The 18,863-nt window shown below is 38.9% G+C and overlaps 1 protein-coding gene across 2 annotated transcripts in view; it reads right to left on the bottom strand.

The window, feature by feature from the left end:
* The window catches only part of cacnb2a (calcium channel, voltage-dependent, beta 2a), a 76,968-nt gene continuing 58,105 nt past the window's right edge, over positions 1-18,863 (bottom strand). For both annotated transcript variants that reach the window (XM_042510101.1, XM_042510102.1), the window contains 11 exons: positions 17,369-17,491; positions 15,690-15,826; positions 15,505-15,581; positions 15,045-15,178; positions 11,735-11,815; positions 11,577-11,635; positions 10,131-10,240; positions 6,979-7,130; positions 5,962-6,057; positions 5,256-5,438; positions 1-3,835 (listed from right to left, as the gene is read on the bottom strand). In XM_042510101.1, the coding sequence (XP_042366035.1) occupies positions 3,080-3,835; positions 5,256-5,438; positions 5,962-6,057; positions 6,979-7,130; positions 10,131-10,240; positions 11,577-11,635; positions 11,735-11,815; positions 15,045-15,178; positions 15,505-15,581; positions 15,690-15,826; positions 17,369-17,491 (1,908 nt within the window). In that variant the 3' untranslated portion in view covers positions 1-3,079. The remainder of the gene's footprint in view (positions 3,836-5,255; positions 5,439-5,961; positions 6,058-6,978; positions 7,131-10,130; positions 10,241-11,576; positions 11,636-11,734; positions 11,816-15,044; positions 15,179-15,504; positions 15,582-15,689; positions 15,827-17,368; positions 17,492-18,863) is intronic.

The raw sequence follows: 18,863 nt of genomic DNA, 5'->3' as shown, positions 1-18,863 counted from the left end.
CACACATCTGTCAGCCTACTGCACGTCACCTCCCTGCATCTGTGCATTTTACTGCATATACACCGCTGATTAAAAAGCCTTTTTTTTCTGAGATCAAATCTCCGTGAATGCTTGTTTGTCTATTTTTGGGGAGAGTCTGTGTGTGCAGAAGCTATTTTAGATGCATCCCTCAGTATTGTCATTCATGTTGATGTTGTCATGACGACTCAGGAGGCAGGCCGACGAGTCTACCTCAATTTTTCAGCAGAGTTTCAGACTATTTTTAGGCACCGCTCTCCTCCTCCTGTCTGGGTCTCCTGACAAAGCACACATCAAATCCTTCTCCCCTCATCGTCAGTCCTTTGTTGCCAACTTTATTCTTTATATTTATGCATTATGTACATACACATGTACACTGTTAGAAAATCTGTAGTGCTACCAATGTAGCATAGAAATGGTGGAGTTTTTTGTAATTACAATTGTCAGGCAAAATCAAAGAGAGTGGAGGGACGGGTGGGTTGTAAACAGAGGGGCAGCTCAATTCAGATTTTCAGTATCATGAATTAACATGAAAAGTTGATCGCTGACTCTTAAATAGATCCTGTCAGTCGGGGGAGTGATGGTAAACAACACTATCTTTGTCTGGTAAACATTTTTGAATTGTTTGAGTCACAAATGCATGTCATTTTGTAGTGCGGGACCTACTCAAGAAGAAATCCTAAAATGAACATTCTTTAAACACTGGAGTTAAAGTGGAAATCAAACATTCGTTAGAAAAAGGGGCTCAGACTGAACAAAAACGTGAACCTTTGAAGGAGTTCTGGAAGTAGACCGAACAGTAAGGTTGTAACGTCATATCAAATTTCACTGGAAACCAACGTGAATCAGAAAAAAGTGCAGAATAACGGGTGTATCAATGTTACAAAATGTTTCTGGACCCATACAAAGAGAACAGTACTGCATGTAAGAGAGGAGGTTTTTGTAGAACTCGTTCGTCTTGTAAAGCAAGACTAAGGTGCACCTCGAGGGACGCTTAAATATGTCAGAGCCAAATGTTTAAAATCATGGACGCAGAATTTTAAAAAAGGAACTAAGCGATAAAAGATGAACATGAAATTAAGGGAGTTGTCTGCCAATTTGAGAGATTTGATACTAGCTTTCATGCAGAGAAGCAGATGAGAAGATAAATACCATTTTGCACTCTGAACCTACAGTCAGCTGCATTTAGCTCACAGTAAGTTAGCTGAAGTTAGAGGTATGGTTCAGATCATTTGAAGTGGGATTTTATGAGATATTTATCTACAGTCAGTGTGTTACACGCAGTAGATGTCAGTCAGTACGGTACTAGTTTGGAGAACTAGGCAGGAGTGCTGACAGAAAATAAGCAATGGGAGCAAAATTGGACATCTAAAACAATTAATATCAATATCAACAATTAATCTTTAAAGCCAGACTTTATCTGAAAAAAAATTACCTTGAACTGTTATTTTGTGGCAGACACAACAACACAAACTAACTGATTTAGGCAGTGGTAGACCAGCGATTCTTGTCTTCAACGAACAAACACTACTGTTTTCTCAATGAAGCCTGGCGGCTTTGACAAGAGGACACTTCCAGTGTTGGGAAGTTTACTTCTGAAATTTAATGGGTTGCAGATTTCTAGTTACCTTGTTAAAAATGTAAAAAGTTGTCTATTTTAATGACTTCAATTTGATAAAGTTTCAAACTTTTTCATGATATACGCCAAAAGACGGCCTTCCTGCACAGCAAAAAGATGCAACAGCATTAATGTTAAATTTAACAACTAAGCTTTTTACCAAAGAAAATATATTCAGATATAACCCCTTTGTAATCACCAACATTTTGACTAATAACAGTAATTTTATACATTAATAGGGTAAAGCATTACAATATAGTTTTAAAATAGTGTAAAATTATGGATTTTTTTAAAAACATGTTTTGCTCTATAGTAGTACATTGCTTAGCTTCTCTGTCGGACTCCAGCCTGTTTCTCCAAATTGGGGGTGTGCAGACTGACATCTACCGTATGTAATCCAATCACTAGGAAAAGGAAGCTCACACAACCACAAAAAAAAAAAAAAATCACAAAAAATCTGAACTATCCCTTTAAGCCCTAGTTCAAATCATGTTCTTTTCAGGCTTTTTTTGAAAAGACAAAACAAATGAGATCTAAAATGTTAATTAGTGAGCTTAGGAGGATTTTTTCAACCTTCAGACAACCTTACTTTTGCTTGTTTCCAGCTAAATTAACCGGCTGTAGCTTCATATTAACCTCAGAATACAGAAAACAAGTAGAGTTTATCTTCTCATCTGGACTTAGTTGCCACTTCACTAGGTAGCTAGAACAAATGCAGTCTGATACAACAGATCTGTTTCTGTTATTTAGACCACCCTCATATAAATGGGGTGGACAAAATAATAGAAACATCTGCCAGTAGACAAACATAAAATCCAAGAGCATCACAATCTGCAGCCTCCAAGATGATAATAAAATTCAGTTCCAGCAAAAACTGAACTGATCTTTGGATTTATTGCTGTATTAGGCTGCATTTGTGTTAGCTAGGTGTAACTAACTCTAATGCAGAAAGCGAATTATCTTATTTCTCAAATTGCTGAACTCTTCTTTTTAACAAAAGACCTGCAAATACAGCATCAAACTTATATTGTTAGTCAACCGTTGCAGTCAACCCTAGCAGTAGTCTGAGGGAACAAATTATTCAAGTGGTAGCAAGCAAAAAAAAAATTAACAAAAATAAAAATGCTAATCACAGAAAGCACAGCTCAGTACAGAAAATAATTCTGCTTTTGTGTCATGCTTTATCAAACACAGGTTTAAAATATGCATATTTGAGAATATTCATGCATATCCACACATAAACAACGTCTATGCATAGATACACACATACATATATTTATATATTTATATTTGTATCTATGTAATCAAAATCTTGCCGTTGAAAAAGATGCAACAGCATTTACAAAGGAAGTGTACATAAATAGGATGCTGTGGTTTTCGGGGTTTAGCAGCACGATGGGAGAACAGAAGAGTCCAGATGAGCTTCAGGAGGGATTTGGTCTGTCACTGGTGGATGTACGAGTCTCTGGCCCATTCCCCTGCGTCGCCCCTCTTTTTGGGAGCCACCTCCCCCTCTCGGTCCCTGTCTCTGTCCCGGTCGTAGTAGTGGTGGTGGTGGTCACGTGTGGGCCGGTGGTGGTGCGAGCGTTGCTTGTTGCGTTCGTTATGGTCCTGCTCGCGCTCCTTTGAGCGGTGGTGTCCCGTGCCATGGCCGCCCTCATCCGCCCCACCACGGTGATGGTGGTGGTGGTGATGGTGATTGTGGTCCCGGTGGGGCAGTGGCTCGTAACGTTGTTGCTGCTGGGGGTGCCCCTCCCCCAGGTCCTCCTCTTCCTCCTCCTCCTCCTCCTCCTCCTCTTCCTCTTCCTCCTCCTCTTCTTGGTGGAGGAGCTGAGCGCGCGGCTCGATGTAAGCCGAGTCCTTGCTCTCTCGGCTCTCTCTGCTCTCGGGGGTCTCCGAGTCCAAAGTCTCCTGCCGGGAGAGGCCCCGGGCTCGACTGGTGTGGTGATGGTGGTGGTGATGGTGGTTGTGGTGCTCAGTCCTGTTGGAAGATGAACGGTGGTGGACGTGCTGGGCTCTCCTGGTCGACTCTGTCCTCAGAGGCCGCTCCTCCTCGTTGCCCTCTCCCTCGGCCTCTGCGTCGGCGTCAGCCTGGTCCTGGCTCTGGTGGTGGTGATGGTGATGATGGTGATGGTGATCCTCTCTGGAGCCCTTTCTCTCCACTAACGCTTTGTCTCCTCTCTGCTCGGCACTGCTGCCCTGAGGTCAGTAACACGTCAGTCAGTTGGGGGACAGAAAGCAAAAAAATGCACTAAAAACACACACAAACAAAACTCATGAAGATTAAAATTCACCCTTGTTGCTTCTGGTGCATATGGTGTATACATGCACTCACACAGGAACACACACACTGCTTGAATATTCATCAACCACCCAGGGATGGTTAATGAAGGAGGCTGATTTTAAAGAAAACTTCAAGGTGTAGGTATTTTTTAGTCTGCAGCACAAAGGCAGCACCTGAAGTCTAAAAAAGGTTTTTCAGAGGGCCTCTCCACACTCACCACACTAGCAATCACATGTCAATCTCACTCCTGCTCCTCATCAATATCAGGATTTTCCTCATTTTCAGTCTTACATTTCCAGTTGTGATGGCAGTGGATGGAGAGAGGGGTAGAGGTTAAGGGATTATGAAACATTTACACACTCACGTGCGACATTAGCTGAAAAAAGACCAACAGTTATGTTAAAGCACACATAATCATACCATGACAATGACAATCTGTGTTCTAGTCAAAAATATAAATTATTTGCATTTGAAATCAAGGCTTTTCCACCCATAATACACATGCCGTGTCTTTTACCACCTGGAAAACGTGAGTTTGGGTGCTGGGTGCTACTCTGTGTCAACGTTCAGGGGCGTGGAGGCAGGTTGCTAAGTGACCACAACAATAGATTTAAGGGTACAAAAACACGGCCCTTTATCCGCACTTGTTGCACACTTTATCTTTCTTCTGCTTTGGAGCTGTTTTGAACTTGTATAGAGCAACATGAATTCAACATTTAATCCCTGTGTCCTGCACCACACCAGTCTAGACAGTCTAACAGATGGAAAAGATGAGAGTTAAAGTTCATGATTCGCTGAATTCAGTCTAAATACTATTATTCATGTCCAAACACTATAAAAGAAAATTGACAGATGTTTATTGCTTAAAATAAAAAATTGATTCTCCTTGATGAGACCCTTAAGAATAGTTGCACAAATAAATATCGAAAATGTAATTTTATCCATGATTGAGAAGTATGTGCCGTTCCTTCTATTCAAAATATCTAGTGTCTCTTTTACCACAGAGGAGCAGCATGCTTTTAACTAGCTTTAACTGCAGTGTAATTGAATTTCTCCTCTCAGTCCCTGAACGTAACCATTTCTGTCAAACTGCACATTTGATTCGATTAATTCATTATGTGGAAATTAAATAAGAGCAAAAAAGCATCTTAGAAAAATACTCACATATACTTAAAGCGCAAGTATTGAAACGGACTCTAAACCTCATTTACTGCAGGTTTTCGTCTTCTCTCCCTTTCTAGCTATACTGCCTCTATCACTTCCTGTCCTTTCCTGCTCCTCTGCACAGCTTTGCTACAGGTATCCCAGCCCTCTCTGCGTCCGCAGCTCTTGTACCTGCAAGCCGGAGACCGGGGCCGGGCTGGAGGGCAGGGTGGCTGTGGGCAGCTTCGTTAGCAGTGGGTTGGGGGGGCTGGAGCTGGTGGGGTGAGTGCTTTTCCAGTAGGCCTCCAGGTAATCAGCCATATGTTCGCATGCATCCTCCAGCTGGTTCTCATCGAGGATGATGTCGAACATCTCCTGAGGAAGGAGTGACGGGTGCAGACAGAGTTCAAGAAAATGGAAAGGAGACATGTCAAGGTTGAGAAAACAAGACCGTAGACAGTGAAGAAATTTCAAATTTAAGACTAAGACATCTATAATTATCAACACAGAGATCATCCTGATCTTTGTATATATACACTGTCAGAACCATGTTAGAATCACTGAATTAAACACTTAATAGCATTAAGCCTTAATTCTGAGGAAATCTTAAACAGTAATTCCCTAAAGACATGGACTGCAATTTGAATTAAATTAAGCCTGCACTTTCACAAGCCTGGGGTGCTTGCTTCATTTTCTAAAATAATAACTAAGCAGATTACAGAAGAGCAGAAATAGAACTGGCACCAATTATAAAGCCTTAAAAAAATCTAACTTCAGATACACATGAAACTGAAACCCAGAACCAAAACCATCTCTGAAGGACAAAACTCTGGTTTGTTTTAAATACTGGATTCAAGTCAGTGATAATTTGGGTAATTTGGGTCCACTGCAGACTTACAGGAGGGCACTGAGCCAGCTTGTCAGCGGCCACCATCTGGACATTGAGGTGTTTGGCCTGAGACTTGCCTCTGGACTTGATGAGCCTCTGCAGCACCTGAGGGCAAATAGGGCAACAAGGTCACTGTGGTTTTATTTTAACAAAACCGAATTTAGGCTTCATGTGGGCAACATTCAAGTCTGTAAAAGTTAGCTTTATACACTACAAAGAAATCCTTTTTTTTAGGTTAAAGCCCTTACACTTACATTTTGAGGTATTCTTCCTTTACATGAGTATTTCTAATTTCTGCTATTCATATTTCTTGCCCACATTTCAGAGGACAATACTTTACTTTTTATTCCAGAAAAAAAACATAAAATCATCAAAAGAATTTAGTGTGATTAGTTCCCCATGGTTTTGGCTGGTAACTCCTCACAATAAAGCAGGATGTGGTAATAGCGATCTGCAGAAGACATGGTCCTCCAGTGTCTACAATGGCATTTTTGCTTATTGTGATGTCATTTCTTAGACTATCATCAAATGTTTATTATCCCTAAAATCTGTGCAACCTATTCGTTTTTGAGATTTGCTCATTTTGATGAACAGAGTGCAAAGGCATTTCAATAGTTTTATCATTCATTCCTCTGGCGCCACCGTGCATTTTTCGCACAGATTTACACTGCACGTAACATAATGACATCATCATAAACGTGCAACATGATGAGATGGACGACAGAACTCTTAGTTTTCTGCTGCAAAAATAATCAATATTATAGTTACTATGTTTTTTATTTCAGAGCTCTATATACAGGATTACACAAATAACAATCTCCATATCAGGCCTCAGGACATCCATTTTTAAAAGGCTCAGTTTACTGTCGTAGAGAACTTTTTCACTCACCCTGAAGGTCAAAGTTATGAATCATTCTCCTCACACATTTGTCGTATACACGCTGTATTTAAATCACAGCGAGGGCTCCTTTTATCACACGCATTGAGCCGCTGTGTCACCAGATCAAACAAATTAATTTTACTCACCTTGGGAGAGGTGATCTTGACGTAGACGATGATGGGGGCGAGGGAAGTCTTCCCGAGCTGTGATGGGTGGTTGATGGTGTCGGCGTCCAAAACTACCAGCTGTAACGTGCGGGCCAGCTCAAAAATCCGCTCAATCTCACTCTGGACTTCAGCTGAAGAAAAAAAGGAGAGTGGAGGTTTTTTTCTAGCCGTAGTCTTATTTAGCCTGTGAGTAATTTAGAATTATTTTTTTGTGGTCTTTAAGTGAGACTGTATTGTGATCACACCATGGTATCGTTTTATAAAATTATATTGTCCGAATTAAAGGAATTGTTCAACATTTTGGGAAATATGCGTACTTTTTGTTGAACAAAGTCAGACGAGAAGATTCTCACATCTTGTCAAAGGACTGTACTCCTAAGACATAATTATTTTCTATCAAACTATAATAAAACCTGAAAATAGTTAAGTGTAATAAAGGAGAAAAATAAAACTTATGTGCACATATTTGCTTTAGTTTGAACTTTTGCACATCCGACACAAAACTGTACAGTATTCTTGTACTGACACAACTGTTGTACATATTTGTTTTGCTAAATTACTGTTTTATAGTATCTTTGACTTTTTTTTAATTATCATCTAATCATCTCTATTCTATATTTATGTTCTTGAGTGGTGCAGAACTTCCTTTTATTTCCTCTTCTAGTGTTTATTGTGGATTAATTTATGCACTAAAAAAACAAAGAAAATTCCTTGCAAGTGAAAACCTACATGGAAATAAAGTTTATTCTGATTCTAATATGTTTATTAATTATTAATCGTGAGCTTTTGACTGCGAGCAGCCAAAAAGTAGAGCCACTTTCAGGTTGTTTCTTCATGAAAACTTGACTTCAATCAGATTTTTTTCTTTGTAACTTCTGTTTTGTTGCTCTTCATTACAATAGCACTCACTTTGATACTTTATGTTTTTATTGTGAAGTCCTTTCTACGTGTTGTTTTAAAAGGTGCTGTATAAATCTTTAATTACTAGATTAAGTTTGAATAACTTGACTTTTATGCGTGACTCTTGGCTTGTTTCTTTCTGTTTCATAGATGAATATTCAAAAGACATCCAGACTTTAGGGAGCAGACAAGGAGGCTAATAGCTCTGAGAGGAACAGCGAGACGTATTCTGTTATTTCTAACAACTACCGACTGTTACAACACACAGCCCCCACTCCAACTAATGATGACGTGAGTGCTGAGTCAATCCTACAAATATCATAGCAGGGCACGATTCCCAATCCGAGAAGAGTCATGGCCAAGCTTTATGACTTCCAGTCACGACAAAGTCTGAAGTAAACTGATAACATGAAAACATTCCAACCCAACAGCTCATTCAGACTAAGAATGAGTCACAACTTCTCATTTTCCTGCAAAAATATGCCAAAGGGGTGAAATAATTTAACATGTTTCCAATGCACAATTTTCCCGAAAGCATGTAGTGTATCTTAAGGCAAAAAGGCTTCACTCGTATCAAACAAATGTCATGTTTGATTCAAGAAAATTCATGGTGTTCATGTGCATCAGAAGCAAATGTACAAATGCTGATCTTCTGGCAGATTTATTAAGAAGAAAAATAATTTTTCATTCTTTATAGAGCAAGAAATGGCTTCTTTAAGTGTTTATTTAAACATTAAGTAACTGAATAAATAGATTCCAACCCACTGAATACTTCACCTACAAAATGACCATTTGTATATTAGTTACTCATCCCGTGTTATGTTAAAATTGTGAAAAAAACAAAGTTTTTCCTAGAGAACAAAGAATCCAGAATCTGAGAAAATTGTTGATGAATTGCACACAACTCATGCAGTATAAACCAAGTCTCATTTATTCAGTCGTAGGTTCAGCGCTTCCCAAACAGACAGCTCTTTCAAACGGGGAACTGAACTAAAAGGGAAACTTATCTATGTTCTCTACAAAGCCAGACTCCATTGACAAAAACAGTCATTTTACCTCCATTGGAAGCAAAAGCTGTTGGTCTACCGCTGCCTCCTGTGTCCAACGAGTGAAATTACTTATAGGTCAACAGAGTCTGGCTTTGAAGAGAGCGTAGATAAGTTTCACTTTACGACTGGAAAAGTGTAGGATGTGTAGTGATATAGGAGTTTAGTCAGATGTTTTCATAGAGTTTTGCTGTTGTTAAATGCGGACCCTTATGACGTCAATTTATCAAGAATTTTGTCTGTTTTTGGATTCTTCATTTACCATGGAGGTGAGAAAAACTTTTTTTTTCACAAATTCAGCTTAACAAAGAGCGAGTAACTGAACTATGGGTGAAGAATTTCTTTAAACTCAAAAGTTTTGTATGAAATTTGAAGAAAAAATGTTTATTATCAATATGCTTCTTTGTTCTAAAGTGTCATTATAGAGAAAGTAGAGGTATTTAAGTTCATGCTCTTTTTATGTCGAATTGTTGACTGTAAAGTTTTGCCTTTAATCTTTTTGTAGTTATTTATTAACTCTTTCAGTCACTATCTATTTTCATTTTCTTATTTTGATTTATGTGTATTATGTTGTTATTATTCTTTTTCCTTGCTTTTTATATAATGCCCTATCTTTTAATAGGGAAGAGTTATGGTATGTGAATCATTTTTTAAATGTATAAAAATTAACTGAAATTGTTGCGATAAAACTCCTGTTGAGTTTTTATCTCGTACAGCAGCACACCGCTGAAAAAGACTGAGGTCAACTCATCAGGTTGTAGCGTGGTGACTCTGTGTTATCATAAAAACGATAATAAGCGTCTTTCTTCCAGCATACACTTTCCCTTTGACTTCTTCCTCTGCTGCAGCCACTGACTGATGCTTTTGTTGATACATAGCAAAGATTGTCCCCTCAGTCTGACTCGGGAATCTGTTTCCGTCTAATCACATCTGAACCCGGATCAACCTCAGACAAATCAGAGCGGCTCTTGAACTTGTTATCTTGCGTTTATGCTTTATCTTTCATTCCTAACAAAAGAAAACTGGCCAAGGCCTTTCCGGGCCGTCGGGAGTTATCATTACCATTGTCAAGAGTTCCTTTAATCGTTTCCTTCCTTTTCCACATAAGCTGGTCTCCTTGAAAACATTATGAATCAAAACACCAGATGTTCCCAGGCATTGCAGTGATTTTTAGAACAGACGTACCCAAGTTTGAGCGTGTGTTGGAGCGTTCGATGATGGCGTGCTTGCTGGGATTGTTCAGGACTGAGCGTTTGGCAAGAGAGATGTCCGCCGTGACGCGAGTGATTGATATTCTGAAACAAGGGACAAGAAAAGCACGTGGTTTACCAGATATTATGGACTTTATTTGACGTGTATTAAGACCAAAAATAGAAAAGCAAACAGCTGCCGAGAATCAGAGTCAAATGATAGAGAGGAGAGTAAAACAAACAAACAAAAGACTATGATTATACAATTTGGTAAAGCAACATTATACTACTTTTAGATTATTTCTGAGTCACATTCCCAGATCATCAAACACCAAATTTTTGGGTTGGAGGTTCAAATCATAACTAAAACTTGCATAACGTTGCTTTGAAAATAATGTAAACACATGTTGTGGTGAATTTTAATGCTGCAATTTGTGCCTTTTTTCTATTAATTTATGGTGTAAATGTGTTTAATTCTTTCAAAAATAAAAGTCCCCTGCTATTTTCATAGTTTTATTGGGGGAAAACAAATGCATGTTCTAAATATATATGGGAATGTGTCCCCGCCGTCCCCCCTGAAATCTACACCTATGTCTAAAGGTGGTTTAAAATCAGAGCAATGAGTCCTTCAGCCCAAACCTGAAAAAACACTGACCGGATCATAGCCACAACTTTGTTTTCTTTGTACTACCCATTTTTGTTTGTCTGTTTGTATGATTTTAGGCTATTTATCAGGTATTTCTTACCAAATTTCATGCAAATTTGGGGGTAATTACTTTTTAAGTTGCAAATTGCATTATTCCTATGTTCTTCAAAGAAATCAAGCTGATCTGCTGAGGTTTCAAAGGGTTAAGTAAAAGATCTGAGTGCCTTCTCCACTACTACACATTACTTATGGCCTGACCACATTTACTTGTTATAATTAATTGTGGAAAAAATATTAAGGTGTGGAAAAAAATGTAAAGAACAATGTCAGATATACTATACTGCATAACTACTCCTGTTGCTCTTATTTCAAAGTAAGAGTATACTGTAAAACATCTTAAAGTGAATCTTAAGAACCGAATTATCCGGTTATGTTGTGTTAAATCATATTTGAAGAACAGGACTCAGAATTAACAGCATCCACTTCAGCTGCTGGTGGTCTGAGTGGATGTGAGTGTTGTGTAACTTCGCGGCCGCTCTGCTTCGGATGGGTGGATGGACTAAACATTGAGTAAAGAGAATCCTGCTCTGCTCTAGGGCCCACTATGGCCTATTAAGGACATGGAGAGCGACTATTTAAAGCAGCAGCACACATCTCCAGGCCAAACAAACTTGTTACACACTCCCTCGGCTAACCTCGGGGGACAGATAAATACCAGCCTATAGAGCTGGAGAGGCAGAGGAGGAATGAGGAAGGAAGCGGGATGAGTATTTTAAAAGGTCACGGGGAACTTACCGTCCCTCGAATCTGTGTTTCAAAAAGTCAAACAGTGCTTTTTGCATCATGTCTGTCACCTGTGGAGGGATACATTTAACAAAACTGTTAAAAAAGGGACACACATTCTGCAGATAATTTCCCAGTAAAAGCAGTGTTGTGTTTAAAATTGCCTTTACCTCGTAGCCCTTCAGTGACGGTCCAACCAGAACCACGGGCCGCATGGAAGGCACAACGTCGTACGGAGGTATGTGTTCCGCCTTCAGAGAGGAGAAAAACAGTTGCTCACATTCATGGAGACAAAGAAAACACGCACCATCACAAATCACTTGTGGGATTTGGAACAACAATGACCCAGACTAGATTTAAAAGCACTGGAACATTTTGAACCATGAAATGGGACGTCCCCGCTGGCCCGACAAAACACGAGCGTTGATTTATATAGTAGATTTAGCAGTTTACTTCACAAATTTTCATCAGGTTGTCTACTTTTCAAGGCATTTTACAGTAAACTACAGTATTTTATGATGATTAAAATGTAATAGATAAATTCCCTCATTTCATGGTTCTGATGCCAGTGAATAAAAGGGAAAACTACGTGACAGGAGAGGTTAGTCGGACAGGGAGAAAAAGCTACAGTAGATCAACAACAACTGAAAAACAAGGAAGAAATAAGGATGCAGGTAGAAAAACCTGGGAAATAGTGGGAGCTCAGTTTGTATAACAGCTTCAGTTTAAAATCAAAATCATAGATGTGATTTTGACAAGATGCTTAAACATAGAGCTGCTACAATTAGTTGATTAATCAATCCGTTGATCAACAGAATTAGATACGTATATCCTGATCAAAATAGCTTGATCGCTACCGTCTTGTAACCGCTGTTAAATTGGTAATCTTTAAATACGTCAACTTTGTGTCAGACACAATATAATTCGATTTTCTTGATTAATTAATGTAAATGTGCTGCAGATGAATCAATCATTAGTTGCAGTCATCATTGAAAATGTTGCCAAAGCAATTTAAAAAGATTTGTAATGATTTCGAGGAAAATATTAAAATCTGAATAACTGCTAATGAGAACCGGTGCTGGTGAAAAATGAAATGTCTAAAGTATAATCATCTCTTTTTACAGGAGATTATATTCTTACGTTGTTGTTATAGTTCGCGCCAAGTTTAGATACTCCCGAGTCATTTGTAAATTTTGGACAGGCTGTCTTTTTGTTGTATTTTTAATTGTTTGCACTGTGCTTTTACATTCTGTCAGCGTCTGACAGCGAGGCGGTGAACCTGATGCGGCTGTGAGTCCCGGGCATCTGGCAGAGCAGCATGTTTGAAGGATGTGCGGATATGTCAGCACACTGGAGCGAAATCTAAGTGCTTTCTCTCTCTTCTCTCTTTAAAGCGCAGTAACAGTGCATGATCCAAGCTGAAGCTCTGTTGGAGAGCAGACAGCTGGGAAGCAGAGGGCTGACTACTTAAAAGGACTGTTGATTATCATATCCACCACGCAGTATTTTTTACTCATTTTCTCTCCTTATTTGTGCTAATGTTCAAGCTGCTCTCTCAGTCTGTGTTATCTTTATGATGAGTGCTTTAAGTAGATTTCATGTTCGCTCTTCCTCCTCTTTCCACTTCTAAGCAATTTCTCTCTGTTTGCTGTCGTCACTGCGCTTCCCTCGGGATGTTGTGGGAACTGATGCACACTGCTGCTGACAAACACGAGGGTATTAATGGACAATGTGGTTCTGCACAAATACTTTTGGTAGCGCAAGTTCAGATTTTCATTACTTGGTTAACGTCAGCATGGGAAAACTTTCACGCATTAGCATTATTACAAGATTAAATTGACTTAAAGCTGGGGACAGAAGTTTCATTTTGGCGTCATTGGGCTAAAACCCCATGGTAATCTTTGAGCATATTGTAACCATAATGGACTGAGAGAGAACCAGACTTCATCAGAGAGTCTGGATCCTGATGGGAGACTTTGGCCAATCGCAGGTCATTTCAGAGACAGGGCATTCCCTTCTGGGAATGAGATTGGGAAATATTACGACTTTTCTAGGTTTTCCTCGACTATGGGGCACCTGTAATAAATACACCATAACTACTCTGCAAATTCCTTGTATGTATTTATATAGTTGTTTATATACCCATTAGATTTTACAATGAATGGGTCTGTGTTATAAGCTGACAACAAAAAAGAAAACAATACTCCACATTTTGGGAAAGTTTTTGCTTTCTCCCTAATAGCTAGATGAGAAGATTAAAACCACTTTAATGTTTGTCTGTTAAATATGAGATTACAGCGAGCAGCTAGTATCTAAGTTAGCTTAGCATGTAAATCGGAAACAGCTAGCCTGGCTCTGTCCAAAAAAGGGGTCAACAGATTATCGGACTGGCCAATTATTGGGGCAAATATTTGGCGTTTTGCCGATTATCTGTATCGGCATTTTATTTTAATGATCACTGAATTAATTAATGAATTAGAAAGTGCAGATAAAGTGTCACCATGGGAGGGAGAAACTTTTACTTTGTAAAACCTCAGGGAGCTAATTTTATTTATTCATTTTTTGATTTAAATTTTCACTTGACTTAAAAAAAAAAAAAAAAGTTGCGGGAACTTTATGATGTATATGATGTTTCGATCTTAATTAAACATTTGTAAAAGCGATTTAAACAAAGTTTTTTGTTATATTCCAAATTCTAAATATTGACAGAAAGATTTTTATTTTTATTGTAAATGCATATTGGTTTTAAATATCGGTTACTGGTCTCATTAATCACTAATTATCGGTATCTGTATCGGCCCTGAAAAACCAATATCGGTCGACCCAGAGTCTAAAGCTAATTAAACACTAAGGAAATTAAATATGATATGTCATATGATACATGTCCTTTGTTAAATCCATATGAAAACATGCAAAAATGACAGGTTGCTGTTTCATGAGGGGTTACGTGTTGGAATGACAGTGGTATCAGCCTTCTCATCTGAATTTTAACAAGAAAGCTAGTAGACATATCTCCTAAAAATTGTTGAACTATTCCTTTAAACTCTGTTTTAGTTTTTTAAAAAACTGTCCACACTGAGCTCCCACTCATCAGGAAGTTGCTTACAAACATTTAAAGAATCACAAAGACACACAGAGGATTGCAGGAGCAGTGAGTAGGGTTAGAGGTCAGTACAGAGCTGAATCTCTACAGAGGGTTTGTACAGTTCAGACCACAAGAGGTCATCCCCGGACCCCGCTGAGCTGGTGCGCTGCACGCCACGACTTACCGACTTCTGCTTCTGCTTAGCTGTGGTGAGACGGAAGAGGAGAGAGAGAGAGGTTAAGAACAAGCATGCATGCTAACGGACGGGTGCACGCCGAGGGATGAGGACGGTGTTGTAGACAAACAGGACGGGCGCTGAGTGAAGCCAAGCAGGCATTTAGTCAGAGACGTGCGGACGGACAGAAGAAGACAAGGTTGGGTAGTCCAGAGTTTACCTTCTTAAAGAAGGGCATTCGTTTCTCTTTTGCTAGGGGTGACATGACAGTGTTTGGACTGGCTTTAGGGGAGCGCAGGTTGACTGGAAGCTCATTGTCCTCAGGGTCTAAGTCTGTGGCGTCTATGTCAATGGCTACGCACACAGACAGACAAGACCACCATCACACAGACGAACACAGGAGGTCACAGGGTTCACTCATCATCGACAGTAGCACAGAATTTGTGCTACTACACATTGACAGGAAATGAAACATGTAAAACTACAATTATGGCCGTTTAAACATGAAACTGACAGGAAAACACCAACTTTACTGCAGATAGAAATAAGAAATATGACGGATTTAAGTAGTGCACCTTACCTTCGTCTTGAATTCGGTGTTTTAAAGTTGGTTTAAAAGTCAAAAAAATCTATTAAGTATAAAGTTGGGAGTTTTACAGTTGCATATCAAAGGTACTCACCAGACGAAGGAGGAGTAGATTTCCTTGAGTTAGGAACCACTTCACCTAAACTAGAGGATGAGTTTGCTCCCAATTTACTAAAAAGAGACAGTGGTTGACATGTGAGATAAGCACAAAGTTTACATTAATGTTAGTCAATCTAACGGCCAAAACAAAGACTTTTTTGTGCAGATGAGGGTTTTTACCTGGAGTGGAACTTGCCCTGTTTGGCTCTCTGCTCCTGGAGGATACGAGTGTTTTCAAGCTTCACTGGACTGGGGATGAAACCGATTTCACAGCCTTCCTTCACCAGGCGTCCTATCCACCAGTCATTGTTGAATTTCTACACAGAATAAGTAAAGACAGTTATCTTCTTCTCCTGATTATCATCTGTATTTCTCTTGACATGACTGACTACATTTCAGGGATCATACACATTTTTACAAATACATTTCCATGACTTTTCCATGTATTTGAGGCAAAGACCACTTATTATCTGAAACAATGATTAATACTCCTTATCTGTTCTTTTTTTCAATTTCTTTTTGATCTTTTCTGTCTTTAAACATTTTAAGTGGTTTCTAAAGAAAAAAAAATGCATTTTTTAAAAAAGTTTTGGTAGTCTTTAAAGAAAGGATACCCATTTATCACAGCCAGAAACAGGAAAAATTAAAAATCTCATTGGAATTTCAAATTTCTAATGAGCCTTGGAAACATTGTGTATTATTTTACAGGTTTGTGAAACAAAAAAACAAAACAAAAAGACTTTTCAAAAACTTCCAGGGTATATTTAGTTTTCCAGAACTTCTCAAGGCCTGGAAATTGCTATTTGAAGATTCCATGATATTTCCATTTTTTTCATGAGCTGTTTTTTCCCCCCAACTATGTTTATTGTCATTTTCTTGTTATAAAAACACACCAAAGAAACATATAGAAACAATACAACTGTTTGTAACTAGAATTAATAAATTACACAGATATAAATCAAAACATTTCCCTTCATTTTATAATTTCTGTGCAGTGTAAGGCCAACATTTCGTGCTGTCATGATGTTAATGTACCCAGAGCTGAACAAAATCTTTCCCCTTGCTCTCAGAAATGTAAGTTAGTTAATGATGCACAGATGGTTGGTTTGTTTTAAAAGTCGGTCAGAATAACACATTTTTTGGGTGTTGTTGGTGACCTAGTGGTTTTTATATTCATGTGTACTGGGTAAACTTTACCCAATGCTGGGTTGCTGCTAGACTGACCTAGTACTGGGAACCATGACTGACCCAAATTGGGTTAAAAGTGACCCAGTACTTTTAATGAATAACATATTTCTCACGTCAAAATATAGAAAAGTTGAACAGCTGTTGCTTGTGCCATTTTGCATTAAAAGAGGATTTTTGGCAGTGGTAGACTATTCGATCATGTGAACATAGTTTTCCTCTTTCATTCCTTCAAACACCTTCTTTAAAGAGTCAGCGTTCCAATATTTGTGCACATCCAAAAACCTGTTCATATCCAAGTCTTTCATAATGTTTCAAAGTCGGTGTTTCTCCTTTTGAGCGGATATGCATGCTTTTCTTTTTGGCGCCCATCTCGACACACAGCTCTGATTGCAAAGCTAGAAGAGGCTGTTTGTCGCAGATTGTGGTAAAAACTCCAATTCAGACACATATTCTGAATGCACTATATTCATGTTCGAGAAATTCTCCTGAAACTTGAATAATCCCAGCATTTTTTTCGTCTTAACCCAAAAATGCTTCATTCAGAAAGAGGTCTAATTCTGAATATCTAAATGAAATATGTTGTTTACCATTGTCAAAATCAGAATAATTGCCTGTAAATGTAGTCGTCACTGTCTTGAATGTCATGTCTGATTGTAAAGTTAAGCTCTCACCTCTTTGACATGGAGGAAGTCTTTAGCCTCAAAGGAGATGGCCATGCCTGGCACGGGGACATCATCGTCGTGACATGGGCTGTAGTTGACATTTGTGCGGACAGCAAATGCAACTGGTTTGGTCTGCAGGGAGGAAAAAAAAGGAGATAAATTAAAATGTCAGACTGTCCAAAAGAAATAAATGGTAACCTGATAACCTAATTCAAAAGAGTGGAGACCTATCTCTTAAAATGTATGAAGTTTAATCTTTTTGTGCACTGCTGGAGAGCTGTGATTCCTATCTGCGTGTGAGGTATAAAAATAACCCTGGTGAGGGATACAAGTCGGCTCTGACTCATCCAGACTTAGTATCTCTCCTTGAGTGATTTGACTGCTGCAGGCTTAAACACTTTTACAATTCGGAGTGATGCAACATGTTAGCGTCTGCAGCAATCACCACTTTGACACCGATAGTAAAACAGAGCTCTTGTCTTGCGTCTGCTTATGAGGAGCACAAACAGCACTTGTGTAAATGGTTCATAAATCAATCACACAATCTTTACAAATGGTTGAATCAATACCGGCCTTCCTGTCGAATCACTACTGACCATCCTCTATGGGACAAACAGTCCATTGAGAAAATGCATACAGCTAATGAAATGTTTCCTGCACACCTGCAGGCTGTGATATAACCACCCACACTGCCACATATAAGAAAGAAATTTTTTTCTACAGATATTTTTACAAAAAGCAAAATCAAATCTCCTCTGCCCATAGTGACGCATTCCATTTTCTCCAAAAAGGGATTTGAATAAGATTTAATAAGGTCACATCATGACAAAATGAAATGGGAGAAGCATATGCTCACAGACAATCAAGCTGATTTCAGATCTCTGCAAGAGTAGAACATACCCACAAGAGACGCACATCGCTTTAAGAATTACATAAAATGCTTTTGGACATAATCTTGGAGCCAGCCTGGCGGCGATGGCAGCAACAGTTGGAAACATGGTCATGCCCTCAACCAGATTACATTTGCTCTGCCTTTGAGTGTGTGACAAGCATGACACAAGTCAACTGAAGAGCCAAAACGAACGTACAGGGATGTAGCTTAGAGTAATCTCCCTGCCGAGACCCACGCTGAATATTTACCTGCAGATGAAAGTGAGCAAGATGAGGGGAAGTAAGAGTAAAATTCAGCTGGAAACCAAAATAAACCTACTAGATTTGATGCTGTAATTTCAGTTGGAACATAAACAAGAGTCAGTGAAATACGTTAAAAGCGGACTCAAATCTGGCATGATGTAGCAGCAATCAGATTTTCCCATAGCAACCTAAAAATAAGCTGTACCAACAATTTGAGTTTCAATTCAGTGCACATGAAATATATATGAAGCAAGGCGGATCTACACATATTTTTGAGTATTAATTATTGTGTAACTTAATTAAATAAACCCAAGTTGACTTGGAAGAGAGAAATAGTTGATCTACTGGCCAATCAGAGGCTGAAGAATTT

The sequence above is a fragment of the Plectropomus leopardus genome, chromosome 21, assembly GCF_008729295.1.
Source record: "Plectropomus leopardus isolate mb chromosome 21, YSFRI_Pleo_2.0, whole genome shotgun sequence".
Taxonomy (NCBI): Eukaryota; Metazoa; Chordata; class Actinopteri; order Perciformes; family Serranidae; genus Plectropomus; species Plectropomus leopardus.
This window is presented reverse-complemented; position numbering and strand designations above follow the sequence as displayed.